The 16,031-nt window shown below is 35.4% G+C and overlaps 1 protein-coding gene and 1 non-coding gene across 6 annotated transcripts in view; both read right to left on the reverse strand.

The window, feature by feature from the left end:
* Positions 1-366: 366 nt before the first annotated feature.
* Positions 367-450, reverse strand: Trnal-uaa (transfer RNA leucine (anticodon UAA)). Its single transcript has one exon. It is a non-coding gene; the product is annotated as a tRNA-Leu (tRNA).
* A 2,960-nt stretch (positions 451-3,410) lies between these two features.
* The window catches only part of Kn (EBF transcription factor knot), a 77,801-nt gene continuing 65,180 nt past the window's right edge, over positions 3,411-16,031 (reverse strand). For 2 of the 5 annotated variants that reach the window (XM_072903284.1, XM_072903285.1), the window contains 7 exons: positions 13,512-13,593; positions 11,488-11,620; positions 8,105-8,259; positions 7,886-8,012; positions 7,452-7,754; positions 6,963-7,226; positions 3,411-5,445 (listed from right to left, as the gene is read on the reverse strand). In XM_072903284.1, the coding sequence (XP_072759385.1) occupies positions 5,333-5,445; positions 6,963-7,226; positions 7,452-7,754; positions 7,886-8,012; positions 8,105-8,259; positions 11,488-11,620; positions 13,512-13,593 (1,177 nt within the window). In that variant the 3' untranslated portion in view covers positions 3,411-5,332. Of the gene's footprint in view, positions 5,460-6,046; positions 6,400-6,962; positions 7,227-7,451; positions 7,755-7,885; positions 8,013-8,104; positions 8,260-11,487; positions 11,621-13,511; positions 13,594-16,031 lie in introns of those variants that run through there. The other 3 variants (XR_012047786.1, XR_012047787.1, XM_072903283.1) reach the window with 3 other exon arrangements.

Below are 16,031 nucleotides of genomic sequence, written 5' to 3' on the forward strand. Positions count from 1 at the left end.
GATATATTATAAATATCTTCAAATTGTAAAATAACTCTGTATATGAAACAAAAAATGTAAAAAATATATATGTATTATAAGAATTAAATATTTAAAAAAAATATATTTTAAGAAAATGTTAAAAATTGATATTTTACGTTATTAATATTATATAACTTTAATTTGTTAAAAACATATTGACAAATGAGAAAATATGGTAAGATTTCAAATACAAATAAAAAATGTTAAACATCTGAAAATTTTAAATGGCAATTGTGTTTAATGATTTAATTATGTTTTACGACTTAATTGTAATGTTTTATAACAAAGTACGATAATAGGTTTATTTATTTAGCGTTTTATTAAAATGTTTTATAAAAAAAAATTTGCCAGGTGTGGGGTTCGAACCCACGCTCCCAGATGGGAACCAGAACTTAAGTCTGGCGCCTTAGACCGCTCGGCCAACCTAGCTTGATGTGTGAGTTAATCTTCCACATGGTATTATAATGATGTGTAATATATATGTTACGTGTATATATTAAGTGTCATTTGATAAAGTATTTATTATAAAGTATTTAATATAACAATTTTTTTCTAATAATATATAATTATACAGTTAAAACACTGTTATATTTTTCTTATCTTTTAATAAAATTGGCATATAGCGCGTACTATTTTTATAATGAATTTGGATTTTTACAATGCATAAATTGATAAATTAAATTGTTGCACTTTGTTATGCAATTTAATCTAAAATTATTTTAATTCATATTATAATATGTTATAAATTAATATTATATTAGTAATAACTAATGTATTAATTATTAATATTATATTATTAATATTATTATAATATTATTTTTTACTAATTAAATCATTAATACATAATTTCTATTTTAGAGATTTTTAGATAATCAGCCTTTTTTGTATTTTTTCTTTCATGTATTCAGTATTACAATATTTTTAGGTATGGTTTTATTATCTTATTTCATTTTTATTTTAGTTATTAATTATTATTATTATATTATTAAAATATTATTTTAATATAAATATTGAAAAACATTTACTTTATAATATAACAATTTTAATAACAATTTCAAGATTGATAACATTAATCAATAACAAATTTCATTTAATTATATGCTTGAAAAGCTTTTTGTAAGATTATTCATAAGATTATTCAATAGTATATTTTTTATACTCTTCAAATCCTTAGTTCTTGTCTACAATATATTTTATCATTTCTAACACATTTTATTTTATTTTTAATTGCTCATTATCATCTATAATACTGATGCAATATATATAATACCATTTAAGTGGCGTTTTAATTTTTTTAAAAATTTCTGGTATAATATGTCAATTTTTTATTTCTTGGAATGATTTCCATTAATTTATTTGAATATGTGTTGCTGATGGATTTTATGCAAAAGAATCAGAGAGAAATGCAAACTAAAACATTTATTAGACTGCACTTGGAAAAGCGAACAAAATGCACTTCAAACGTATCATTCGTTGACGAGATCGCTATTCTGACAAGGTCAGAGAAATTCGATACTATTGAATAAAGATTATCGGTAATAAGCAGATGGTAATATTCTTTCACGTCACATCGGGAGTACAATAGACTTGCGACGTCGTAGAATCCAGAAAGCAAACAGAATACGAATGGAGCCGACTCGTTGCACGAGTAGATCTTATCGTGATGAACTGTCAGGGGTGGATCACAGGATTGCTCTTATCCCAGTTAGCCTGGGTGTTCATCCCCTTTGACACGCAACCTGAGCTCAGCCTCGATAACATAATGATCATAATAACAATACATGGTGATATTGTGATAAACCATAGACATTTGACAATAAGAAATGTAAAAGATGAAAGTTTCCAGAAAATTATATTTTTTTATGCATAATTTTTTGTAGATAACTTATTTATGAATATTTTAAAATTTAAAATAAAATAATTGAACTTGCGTAATATCATACTGCAGATTTAAGAAAGAAAGAGAGAGAGATAGAAAGCTTTAAAGATATAATAATATATTTTTTTGTAATATAGACTTCTTTCTTTTCATACAACTGCACATTTTGTATTCTTTTCATAGATTCCAATTAGATTATGGTAGATTGCATAAGGTTTTATATGAGACAGCACGTGTCAAAAAACTAAGCTGATAGATCGCGGTGAGTTAAAAGCCTATATATGTATGTATGTAAGCTAGGGACTGAAAGAACAAAAGGATTAAAATAGAAAACTGCAAAATTTGCGAATTTCTTATATTGTTTATTAAATTAGTTTCATATATATGTACAACAAGAATACAAAAAAAAGTGAAAATTGTAGAAAGAAATATTATAAATTTATAGATAAACGCATTTTATATAATGTATAGAGATTAATTTTTTTATTCTATTTTATTTCTCAAACATTTCTCTGAAAATGTGTAAAATATTTGTAAGAATTAAAAAAGAGAAAGATTATTTTAATAAATTTCATTCTTTTTTTCATTTTAAATAATAAACTCTTATTTTACATATACAGTTAATGCCCAAAATATGTATTTTTTTCAATTAATTATATATCAGAAAAATTAGCGCGTTATTGCAACAGCGTGTTGGCCGTGTGCAAGTGAAAATCGATACCTTTCTATGGGAAGCCAAAGAAACCAGTATTTGAAGAAAAACGATTTTGTATTGTACCCACGTTGTAACGTTTGCAATGCGGCACGCGCCACCCTTGCCACTGCCACGTGTTGGCCAATCTAAATCTAATAACACAAACAGCCCCACAATAGCGTACATCATACACGCCATCGTTTGGCAGCAGGAGGTAATGGGACACCATGTGAACTAATCGCTTCAGAGTGGTCCTCCAGATACTGTTTCGCTATTTGTTGATTCTGGCTTGCTTTCTTCTAGAATAAATAGGTTCCTAACTGAGTTTGACGATTAACATATTATGCAAAACATACTTTCTCTTGTCGTGTAGATTCGTATCTTACTGAATAATTTTCCTCTGAGATATGTATTTGATATCGGACAGATATATATTAGAATTATCATTTGTTACACATGAGAAAATTATAATTATGTAAATTTAATAATGTAAATAAATTTTTAACGTTGTCTGCTATTTTTTATTTAAATATAAATCGACAATTTAAAGAAGGATATATATATTTTAATACTTATTCTTTTTACACACACATAATGTTTAAAAAAATATATGTAGTATCTATAATTTTTTTATAATAGAAATTATACAATCATACACAAGTTCTTTCTAGTTTAAAACAATATTATAAATCGAAAGCAGTTATAATTTAACATTTATCACATCATAATTTCAATACGACTACTATTAAAGATAAGGATAATGTGTGGGCAAAGGATGACACATATAGAATAAAAAATCTTTTCTATCACAAGATCTTTAGTTCTCAAAAAGTAAGTTTAATTTATTTCAATATACATCGAGAGAGACGAGTGTCTCCATACGCGCGAGTGTGCGTGTCGTGTCTTTGCGTGCGTACAAGAACAACGCGTCTCGTAAAAGATGACGTGACGTGACGATTGAACTAAGGTTACAATCAATATACATGTATATAATCAACATCACAAGATCACAGAGCGTTGGAGCTCCGGGACGAAGAATGCACTCTTCTTAGAAGAAAAGTACATACCAAGTCGATATGCAAAAAGGAACTCTTCATAATAATAATTTTTAACATTTCCGCAAACGATATGAACTACGCTCGTAAACTGTTGTAAAACTTTTGGGGACTAACTGGGAGGATTTCAATCTGGTATGTATATGCTTCGTATACTTTCGTGAGTTGTATGAGATTCTTTTTTTGTTTCGGACCGGCTCTTATCAAACGATCAAAATCAACTATATACGTTTTTATACAGGTCGTGTTCGATCCAACTTTTTAACGTTTTCGTCAGCCTGATTTCGTTTCCAGACACCGGCCATTCTAGCTTTTACTTTAAAGCGAAAACTATGGAACGGATTACAACAAATTCAATTGCTCGTCTGCGAAATAGATATGAAGACGTAAATTGATGCGATCGGAATTACGTTAAAAAATTGGATGGAGCTGATACAATAATATGGATGCGCTACGTATGCTCTACGTTTATTTACATCTATGTATAATAATTTTCACTCTAGAGAATGACGTTAATGTCATTTCGTTGAATTCCTGGAAATAGTTTTCTTTTTGTACACATGTTGTAACAATATTTACAGATATTTTACAAATTATAAGTTACACGTTACGTTAACTAGGCGATATATATTAATTATTAAACGTAGGGGTAGGAAGTTAAAATTTTGAAGTCGAAAATGTTCTCTAAAACTATGGTATCTGTTATTCATTGATAAGCGATATGTCCGTCGAGCGGTGTCAGTTTTTTTCAATCTTTATATCAGAATTTATAGCTCGATTGATATAAAACATTTGATACCATCTCAGCTTTTTCACTCGAGTCATGCAAATGGCTCTTACATTTATAATTCATTTAATCTATTTGGCTTAAAAAATACAGAATTAAAATATTTTATAATAGATACAATTATTAAAGATATTCGTCAATAATATTAAATATAGTACAGACATATCATTATATAATAATAATAATGATATAACCGATATCGAAAAAAAATATCTTTCGCTATTAATGTTTTCCAAACCATTTTTAAATTAATAGATCATAATTAATGAATCGTTGTAGTAACAATAAAATCAGATAACTGTAATTATATAAAATGAAGAAAAAACTAACGCAAATTTGCATATTTTCTAATATCGATCGAATTAATTTTATATGTAAATATTTAACATTTAACTCTAAATTGCTAGAACATTTATAAGAAAAACAAAAAAAAGATATTTTTCTTTAAAATGATTATTCGAGCCATCGTATGATCGAGCTATTACGTTTATAAAAAGACACCTTCTCGTTGTTCGATATGTATTGTTTCTTAATTAGTGCGATCATTAGTAATCGCTGCAAGATAGTTGTTATAAATTTTTGCACTGATTTGCATAATTACGAACTTGTTGACTTCAACTCCGACGAAAATGACGATGGAAACGTGTATGCGGCTTTTTTTCTCTTTTTATCACAATAGAAGTAAAAAAGAGAATAAAATTCGCGCACAAATGTATAATTCGATTTGCGAAGACAATGTATGGGCGTCGATGCAGAAATTATACAGATATAGTTTATACAGATATCTGAATAATTATCTAGACGCGATCGCACGTACTAATTTATTAGCTCGCGTACAATGTCTCCGCGAAGGTAGCAATTCGTGACATTTTCGTCGGAGCTTACATCTCGTAACACTATTTGCCGTTTGATGAAAGCAACGGACTGGCAGCGGCTGAATATCCCTGGTTGCATGTGGGCAACATAAACGGATTCATGTTGAAAGGTGATCCAACCACTTCTCCTAGTCCTGCAACATACCCACTGTCAGTTATACATTAGTAATGCATTATTGCTTAAATGCAATAGCACAACCAATAGATAAAAAATAAGCGGCGAAAAGCGCATAATAATTTTATATTTATAATAATAAAATTGTTTGAATAAAATTGTAAAAAGAGAATGTTTATGAATTGATGATAAGGTATTCATGCGAGAAATAATTGCTTGTTTTATAAATAAAATTTGAGATAATTGAGAAGTTTGCGCTCGTTCTCTTCTTTTTTTCGAGATTACTTTTTTGTGTATGAATTCGTTTATTTTATATTTTATATTTTTACTTGAAACTTTTAAAATTGTCAAGCTAAGTATATATGTATATATTTTATATTGGTGAAGATTCATGGAATTTCCGATAACATATGAATAAATATGATCGGATAACAGATAAAGAATATCAGAAATATGTAGATGTGCATATGTATATGTATATTTCATTACAATTTTATTCCAACAAAATTATTTTTTCTTGTTATAAAACGTATTTATTTTTAATATAATTTTGAAAAAAAAAAAAAAAAATAAAAATCAATTATAAAACATATTTTTAATTAATTATAAAAAGCTTCATAGTACAATAGAGTGAAAAAGTAATAAGAAAGAAAGCTGATACTTAATCTTAACGAAATAATCGCCAATGTTTTCTGTAATTAAGTCAATACAACATTATCGCGACGTAAGTGAGCTTACATACATTCTCAAATGTCGTCTCTCATAATTCTTTAATCGCAGTGCATAAGGTGATGGTTGTAATGATGGTGGTGTTGGTGGTGATGGTGGACGGTTAGCGGTTACTGGGCGGCTGTGGCGGTGAGGTGGTGCGGTGTGGACCAGTGCGGTGGGACTGAGGTGGTCGGTGGTCGTACTACGGGGGCGAACGCACTCCCGTCCCCGGATGTATAGAATATGCCGTATTGTTCGTGCGCTAAAACGAAATTTCCACATAAGGGAAAATCATAAATGCATGCATTGAAAAGTAACGCTAAAAATAGAAGAAGAGCATGCGTGCTGGATACGTGGACGTGGCGTTAGGTTCTCTTTGAGTTGTGCCGAGAATATCGATGCTGACAAAAAATCTTTTTATATTTAATACGGTAATTTAATCTGTTAATTATATTCCCTCATAATTATATAACATGGTTACACGTTATATAATTGTGAACAAAATTGAAAAAAATATAAATAAAAAATGATCATCATTTACATATCATATGTTATACAAAAATATTAATTTTATAAATGTTGAATTTTTGACAAAAATCTGGATCATTAAACATTTGCAGCAGGTTTTTCATTGTTTCAATCCACAGTTATTTCCATCTTAATCGATCTTATAATACGTGAATTACATTTCAGACGGGAGGGGGGTGGGGGGTGGGGAAGTGACTTTATAAAATTGAATATCTCAGTACAACTCAAATTTTGTAGATATCGCCGCAATTTCGCGTAAGATTGTCTCCATGAAAAGGAAAAAAATAAGAGACTTACGCGAAGTGTAGAGAGTCGGACTGCCGGTGTACGGATTGGCGACAGAGTAACTTCCATTGGTACTGTGACTATGTGGTGTGCTGGCTGAACTACCGCAATAACCACCGCCAGTTACAACGCCACGTGGACTGGCACTACTGCTTTGTCTATAGGCGTCGGTGCTACTACCGACATTGGCTCCGACGCTGCCACCGCCGCCGCCGCCGCCACCGCCGCCACCGCCTCCTCCATCGGCAGCAGCTCCTGTCGTCACGGAACTACCGTCTAGAAATAGAAACCTGCCCGTCAGACGAACTTGTCAGTATTTGATCGCTTAGGTCGTGACAGGTTGCCTAGCAAATTTAATTGCCTCGCCTTGATTGTGATGCAAATCTTTATCAAACACATTCCAAGATATCAATTTTATATTAATTATTTATCTATATGTGCGAAGGAAGGGAGGGTGATACAAGCGTTTGTGAAAAATATTTCGAAAGGGAAGGTACATACCGTCTGTCCATTTCGCCGCGCTACCGTTTTCCTGCACCGTCACCGCGAGCTGTCCTGTATACGAGTTGAAAACCGTTGCTGAACTGGATGTAGGAGGCGCAGGAGCATGTACCGAACCGGGACTTCTGGGTGCCCCCGTGATCCCCATATTTCCGCCCTTGGGCATACTATAAATGGCTTCTGCTAGATCCGCTGCCCGTTTTAATACTATTTCTTTGGGAAGTTTCTCGGGGTCACCCGGATGCCGCGGAACGAGTTTTTGTAACCTTTGGAAACCGTAGTCGATCGTGGGTTCGTTTACCGCTGAAAAAAAATCAGCAAAAATTCGTTAGCTTTTATTGCGTGATCGAATTCATTTGCTAATATTTATAGTAATTATTCGCGTATAGATTTTTTTTTTGAAGAGAAATACACCGGACGCTCTTTATACTCACAAACATAAACGAATCTACCGGGCGCTCCTTTACAAAATTGCTTGCTTTTGTAATGTAACGTGACGTCAACAACGCCGGGTATCTGTCGTGCCGGTGCCTGTACCTTGATTGCATGTGCAGTGATAAACTGTAATAAAAGTACGAATATCTTTTATATTTGCTTATCGCAAAATTAATTATAAATTAGAGATTTCTAATAAAACTGCGAATTACACTGACCTCGCTCCAAACTAACATCGATCCGAAAACTACTTGCAATCCATCGAAGAAGTTTTCACCGATGATTATGACGGTAGATCCACCCGACGTCCAACCTTCATTAGGCGATATCGCTTTTATGCATGGCGTTTGAAGAGGTATTGGCGGATATAAACCTAATTTTTTAACACAAAAATAATATCGATTTAGCATATAATTACATTTATATTTGTATTAAATGCACGGCATGTTAAAATTTGCTGTTGGCATAAATAATCATATTGGGAGCAAAAATGAGATGCTTTAAAGAATTTTAAAGCACCAGTTTCCTATCTATAAATAAGAGGTACAAATAATAAAAAGATTATGTATTAAGAATTAGATGAAATTAAATCATGATTTTCCTTTAGAAAATAGTTTGCGATTGACAAGAGGATATGGAAAATTATCTGAATATTCTGTTTATTCGGTTGAGGCCGAGTGGCAGATATATTTTCCGGCGTGGCAGGCAAGTTTTCGAGGTCGTGGAGCTTGTAAAGGTGAGAAAGAGGCGGAAAATGAAAGAGAAACTATGAAGGAAAGCGGTAGAAAGAGGATGAGACGGTGAGAGAAAGAGAGAGTACGAGGAAGAGACTGAGGGTTGGAGTGCTCGGAGAAGGGTTGTAACAAGAAGGAAGGGGAGGGGGCGATCGGGCCGCCGGTGTCTCTGCTTGGAATTTATAACCCAATGATATCATTTTGTACCCCGGCGAAGCCAAGCCACCCCCCGGCACCGACCCTGGGCGAAGCGGAGCCACGGCAGAGTGGCTGACATCATGGTATATTGCTCCCAGTGATGCTCAAACACTTTCCACTTCGAGTGCTTATGTGCTGTCACGCCGATAAATCTCGGCGGCTTAAAAGATTCCGACATTGTCTGTAGCTGGATGTGTTTAAAGAATATTCTCTAGATATTGGCACAAAATGATATTTTTTTTTAATTAATGTGATTAACGGTTATTTGTTATTTCAATTATTTTCATTCAAGTTAATGATGAAACAATTGTCTCGTTAATAATATACAAGATTGATAAATTACTTCGAGTACAAATTATATTAAAGATAAATAATTTATAATAGTTTTGTTCATCAGAAGAAATAATATTTTATGTACAACTTTCTCTTAAAAAAAAAAAAAAAAAATTAAATCAACAAGTGACGATCGCGCAACGGAAGCGCGAAAGAGTTGCGAGCGTGTGGTCTCTATGCAAATGGGAATTTTCCTCAATGGGACATTGGTATTTATTGCGTTCAATGTACGAGAAAGTCGTTAAAGAGAGTCGGCCGTGTTGGCAACCACCCTGGAAGAGAATTGTCGAGCGGCGTGGCATGGGTCGCCGCGGTGGTAGAGAGGGAGGGAAGAAGCGGAGGGTTGAAAAGAGGGATTCAGTAGAGGAGACCAAGGAACAAGCGTACCAACCCGGAATAAATAAAATCCCCCGCGCCATTGAATGGTAAGGGGTGTTACTCCCGACCCTCCCAGACCCCTCTTTTGCCACCGAACTATCGTCGAAGTCGAAGAGCCGTTGTACTCCGACACGTTCGGCCCGATTCTCTTTGATCACTGCGAGATCGCGCGATAACTTCGTTCACTGTGGTAAAGACTCGAGAAATTTACCAGACAAACCGGATTTTATCCCGATGCAAGCAAGCGTTATTACAATGATGTTCATGTAATGACATTTCTTATTATTAGATTAGAACAATCTTTTTCATATTGTTTTATAACATTTTAGCAATTTGAGTTTTGACTTGTTCTATTTTAATGTATTATAAATAAGAATATATATTAAATATTCTCTCTGTTTTGCGAAGCATGTTTATCTTTATAATCTTCTCTTGCATCATAAATTAAATCTGAAAAAAAAGGCAAATTCTGAAGCATAAAGTAAGAAGTTGCAACAGTACTTTGTCAAATAAAAAACGTGTTGTAAAACGGCGCATCGAAGAAGATAGGTCGTAAACAAGCGTTTCAGATTTCATGGACAATCAAGATTTGATTTGTACAACAACCGGGAGAATTCGTTCACAGTGACAGCAAAATCCACGAGATACCGACGTTCTCTTCCCCTTTCTCTCGCGTCTGTTACCTCATTGGTATGCTCGTTTCGGCGTTTGGGGTGGGACATCTCGCGGAAGAGGGGTGCAGGGCGGGTGGGCGAAGGGGAGGATTTGGAAAGAGTGGATGTGTTGGTACCTTCATTGGCGTCGCAGGGTGGATGGCATGAGATAGCTTAAACTTAGCATTCACAAACCAACGCGCCGCGGCAACCACGGCGAGAAGAAGAGCGCGAGAACGATGGAAGAGGAAACTGTAGAGGGAGAGAGGTGGAGATGAGAGAAGCGGTCCAATTTCGCTCTCTTTCTTTTCGTGTCTTTGCTGCTTCGCGGCAGCCAACCAGGCAAAAAGAAAGAAACTGGCGCGGCGGCGAATGGAGAAGAGAACCCGCGGCGGAAAGAGAAGAAGGGGAGAACACAGGCACTCGGGCGAAATTCGAGCGAGCATAGAGTGGAAGGGAAAATAAAGCCGAGGAACAAGGAGAGCGCGGAACGGAGTACAGAGCGTGGATATCCTTCGTTTTCTCGCATCCCATTGATTTACATCTTGTCTTGGCATAGGAAGAAAAGACGGAGGAAGAAGCCTGTGCGAGAGGAGCGAGCGAGGGGGTGGCCGCGCGATATCAGCCGTTTGTATGCGCGGCCGACGCCAAACTTTGCTGAATTGCCCTATGACTCCATATATCCCATTCTACCGGCGCGCCCTCCTGCACCCTCCTGCACCCTCCTGCACCCTCCTGCACCCTCCTGCACCCTCTTACGATTCCGTTCCGCCGCAGCTCCCGAGTCGTTATACCGATCTCGAAGAAAACTGACCCCACCCCCTTCGCCGGAAGCCGCGCTGCACGAGGGAAACAACACGCCGCGAGCATTCGAATGTGCGATGCCGGTGCCTCGAACGCGAATCGCTCGGAAAGTCGATTTTGATTGGCAAATGGCTGAAAACTCGCGCGCGTGAATCATATTAGCCGTGAAAAGTCGATGCGTTGAATAAATGAGGGCGTTTAATGCACATTGAGCTTTTTAATTATCGCCTATTAATTAAATATTATACTTTCTGCGAGTGGTTTGTTAGCATGGCGAAGGCTGGCTGCATTTATCGCCGGGGAATGCAGGCAGCTAACTGCAAAATTAAATAACGAAAAACTGCACGATGGGCCAATTGTGTTTACAGGCAAATCGAATTATCGTGTAAACGCTCGTGCAGGTACTCGATTAAATATGCAGACGATATCGATGTCCTGTTCCGCATATATTATCTCTTTAACGAAATTAATTAATTGATAGTATTTATCGATTATACTTACTATTATATTCGCCAGGATCACTGGGATCCAAACGTTTCGCCCTGCGTCCATGCTTGCTGTTATTGTGAACGAACATGTTGTCCGAGACTGCTAGTAATGGTCCCTCTACTCCCACTTGTGTAGAAATGACCACCTGTTAGACGAAATAGAAATTTGCTGATGTAAGACTAATGTAAATATATATATCAGAAATATAATATATAATATATTAGCAAAATTATTCCATTTAAATCTAATCAAAAGTTTCTAAGATCGTATATATTTGTGTAAATATATTTAAGAACAGTTTTTAAGGAACATAATTATATAACATTTTTGTAGAAACATAATTATGATATTTTGAAAAAGGATTAGAATTAGAAGAAATTAAAATGTTGTATACTCTCATTAAATTTCTGTAATGTATCGTTTATGTCTAACTTAATAGAGTGTGGAGGAAGTTACGCTGAGCGATAGACGTTACCGTGAATCATATTGCATTTCTCTCATGCGCATCATATACTCAGCCAAGTTCATCATATCTCTTGTGAACGAGCACGGGCAATTCGATTTGCCGCACCGAGTATTACGGCATGGCATACAATTCGTGACTTGCACGTACGACATATGACGTAGAGATATAATCGCGCAGGTATAGGATATAATAGAATATAATCACATTATTAAAATATGTATATAAAATTTTTTATATAGATATAATTAACTAAAATTGCAATATAAAATTTTATTTACGAAATTTTTAACAAGTTGGAGGAAATTATTCGCTTAAACATTTATGCCGGTCTCCGCATGCTTTGCGGTGTTGAAAAGATATTCGCGATGAAGCAGGAAGAACGTTTATAAAATCGGGCAAGCAACTGGAAAACGCCCAAAAGTTTTGTCCTTCGCAACTTTGCAACTTTCTCGCATGCTAGTGATATTACTCGGCGAGTAACATCGGCTCACCAACTTAGAGTGAAGCGACGATAACTCTGCTGCCCCGCGGTAGGAGAAATTTTCGTAAGGGCTGCACTAAAATTTTAATTCGCAACTTTGGGCAATAAGCAATTCTGAAGCAAATCCGAAAGTGCGACGAGTATTCTAATTTTAGTTCGTTGTCGCGCCGACGCACGAAAAGGGTCGAACAATATAAAGATGAGTCGCGGGGAAAGAAGGGACTGTCGGGATCATCATGGTTTTTGGCAATTTACTTTTTAATTTTGTCTTTTGTTTTGATGAAAATTGAGGGCAGGTAGAACTGCGAGATACGCCTGTCGTTAAATGGAATTAGTTATTGTAAAGAATAAAGGAACGAATACGGAAATAAATCGGGGATAATACTACGCAGAGAATTGGCTTGTTTGTGATAGAAATCTTAATTTTTGTCATGGCTGACTTGTCGATAAAATTGTTGTTTAATCATCTTTATTTAAGTGGATTTATTCATTTATTTATTTAATTAAGTATTAGAAAACAATAGTGATATTTCGTAACAATATGCGGAAATTGTGCAAAAAACAATGTTTTTGCGACGATATACGTCACACGGTGTTGCGGCGGAATTTCGACATTCTCGTCTCTGTCTGTCCGCCCCTATAATTTCGCGGATCGTGACTTGAATGATGCAAGTGTCTCGCGTAATGTACATTTCAACATCATGGCACGATCTGGAACGTCTTTGAATCAAGTGGGTGGAAAGCCGGAAACGATTAAAGCTTTAAATCGCGTTTGGTGAGAATCATTGGAAAAAATTATTTTATTTGTATTCAGATTTTTTTTTTATAATTCCGCGTTTATTAATGGACGATTTTATACAAATTTACATTATTTTAACATTACATTGTTTGAAAAAAATGAACAAATCTATTAGTAGGCTTAAATGATTCATTTTAATTACTTTTAGAAAATAAAAAAGATTTTAGATAAGAATTTCATAACAATTTTTAATATATAATATATGAAAATAAAATAAAATTTATTAAACGAAAAAAATTACAAGTTTATATTTAAAGTAAATTGAAAGCAAGCATAAATAACTCTCTTACCTGAAAGCGTCTCATGTCGCGTGGATTGCCAGCGTTCTTGAGGCAGTTTTGGTTACACTTGAGAAAGAACTTGAGGAAGAATCTGCAAGCACAGGGGGGACCAGAGTTAAACGGTTGACAAGATGCTTAACGCTCTTCAACGCCGGGAACTTAATTAGAACGCGAACTTGGACGGAAAGCAAGGCTGAATATTGTATAAGCCAATCGCGAGCCCCGTTCCACTCTCTTCTATTATTCAGCATTTCTCTAGATTAAACCTCCTACTACGTGCTTCTCGACCTTTAGGCCTGCGTGCGGCATTGTATACTGCACGAAATACTCGGCTACTTTATTGTTCCACTACTATGTCAAGAAACATTTTCCTGACTACATTTCTACAATGAGTAGATACGATGTAATGCTTGCAGTGCAATTATAAGTTTGTATCTTTTTTAATTTCTAATTTTATAATTATTTGTTTATAAAAAATCCAGTAATTTGTTGGAAATATTATCACGTGAATATTTTAATATTACGTCAGGTTGAAATATATCATGTAATTACTGATTTTTTTATATGCATAATATATTTTTTATTATTAATTATTTGCAAAGAAAATTATACGATACAGTTAAGTACACATATTGGAAAAATTGGAATATCTTAGATATTTGAAAATACCTTTACTATACGAGCAAAAATCACGTGAGACAGAATTTCGTGACAGGATGTGTGCGTGTGGGGTTCTGCCAAAAAGCCGCTGGCTCAATTTTCATGAATTATGTAAAACGTCGGGGATATTGAATTTCAGGAAATTTTTTGAGACGCAGAGTATCCCCGTTTGCGCCTATAAGAATGGAAGGAGTTGACTGAGAGACAAGGAGAGTCTGAAGATCAGGTAGCTGAACGTCGGACTGAGAAGGATCGAGATGGCGAAGGAAACGCGTAGGAAACAATCAGGAGGGCCGAGACGATGCCGACGACGATGCTGGTAAAAGGGAGGGGTAGTTTTCTGCGTGGCTGGTAGGCTTTTTCTCCCGTGGGACGCCATTGTCATTTCCCTTGAAGAGTGCGTCCATGGGAACCGAGACTTCATGGAAAAATCGCATACCTTGAAGTAACGCGTACTTTTTTGCACTTTCGCTTTTGTCTTTCATGCATGTATGATTAAAATTTTAGAGAAAGATCATGATTGATATTCCTTGATATACTTTTAATTTTCATCTAGTTTGATTTTCATATAACACGCGTGGCTGGAATGTAAGAGACAACAAGATGTCGAATAATTTTATGGAAATGTTGATAAAAATTTATTATTTTTTTTGATCGCATGTAGGTATATAGTTTATGAAAACTTGAACCAAGACAATATTTCTATTACTATATCCGCGATGATTTCGTCGAAAGTCTCTAACTCGCTTATCGGGAAATCCATAAAATTCAAAAGTGAAAGGTAAAAACGAAATGCATCCGCTACGGGGGCGCGAGAGGGAAACGTCGACTGAGCGAAGCGAAGGATGAGAAGCGAGACGGCATGTAGGGAATGGGAATTCGCTGATATGGAAAGAGAAAGGGAAAGAAACGTATCGATCTCGCGTTACACGCATTTTCGCATCCAGCCGTAGACCTCAAGTATCTGCGCGAGAGTTCGGGCTAATGTCACGCGCGTTTCGCAGCGTCGAGCGAATTTAATTTCGTTTACTCTTAGAGAACGTTAAGATGTTATCGCGATGCTGGATGGGTATTCAAAGCATTGTAGCTTGGCTTATCGCGGCCGTGGATCTTGCTCTAAACACGATATCTTCGTCGTGCCTGAGGCGTTGCCCGACAACGCTGCCTCTAGTCGTTTCCAGATAGGAATACCATCGACCGTACTTGCATCTACGCTATTGCGAGAACGGCGCGAAGCCGCCCCTTTAACGACGTCGACGACAACAGAAACGAGTCGGTAACCGCCTTCGAATCGAGAACGTTTCACTTTGTATCTATATTGAAATCGTGTATCACCGTTATTTAAAAAAAAAAAAAAAGAAAAAAAAAACATCCTCCCAGTGGCGGGATATTTATGCGTCGTGTTCATTTCATACAAACTATTATATTTACACTCTGTATAAAAATAAGAGGGTAAACATAATTTTTTTTTTCAATTTTAACATTCTACATAACTGTTAATCTAGTAAACGTCAAATATCGAGAGATAAAATTAAAAGAAGAAAGAATTATAAATATTTTAACAAGAATTTAGCAATAAGAATTAAATATTTGGTAGAAAAGAGAGAGAAAATCTGAGGTAATTGAAATATTCCAGCTAGTATTCCGCGCTTGGCGCTTCCAGTAAAGAAATCGGACGATCCGCTTTCAGAATTTGACGCTAACAAAATGACTCTACTTACACAGGAAGTTCTATGAAGAGGGAGGAAGAACGCGCGCTTGCCAGAATCGGCAATGGAAAGGATAGGTGGGCTATAGATCTTCGCCTTTTTTTTATGGGATTCGTTCATCGGCAACACTAATCATTTACGACACTCCCGTCGCGCCGCT

This window comes from Anoplolepis gracilipes, chromosome 12, assembly GCF_047496725.1.
Source record: "Anoplolepis gracilipes chromosome 12, ASM4749672v1, whole genome shotgun sequence".
In the NCBI taxonomy this organism is placed as follows: Eukaryota; Metazoa; Arthropoda; class Insecta; order Hymenoptera; family Formicidae; genus Anoplolepis; species Anoplolepis gracilipes.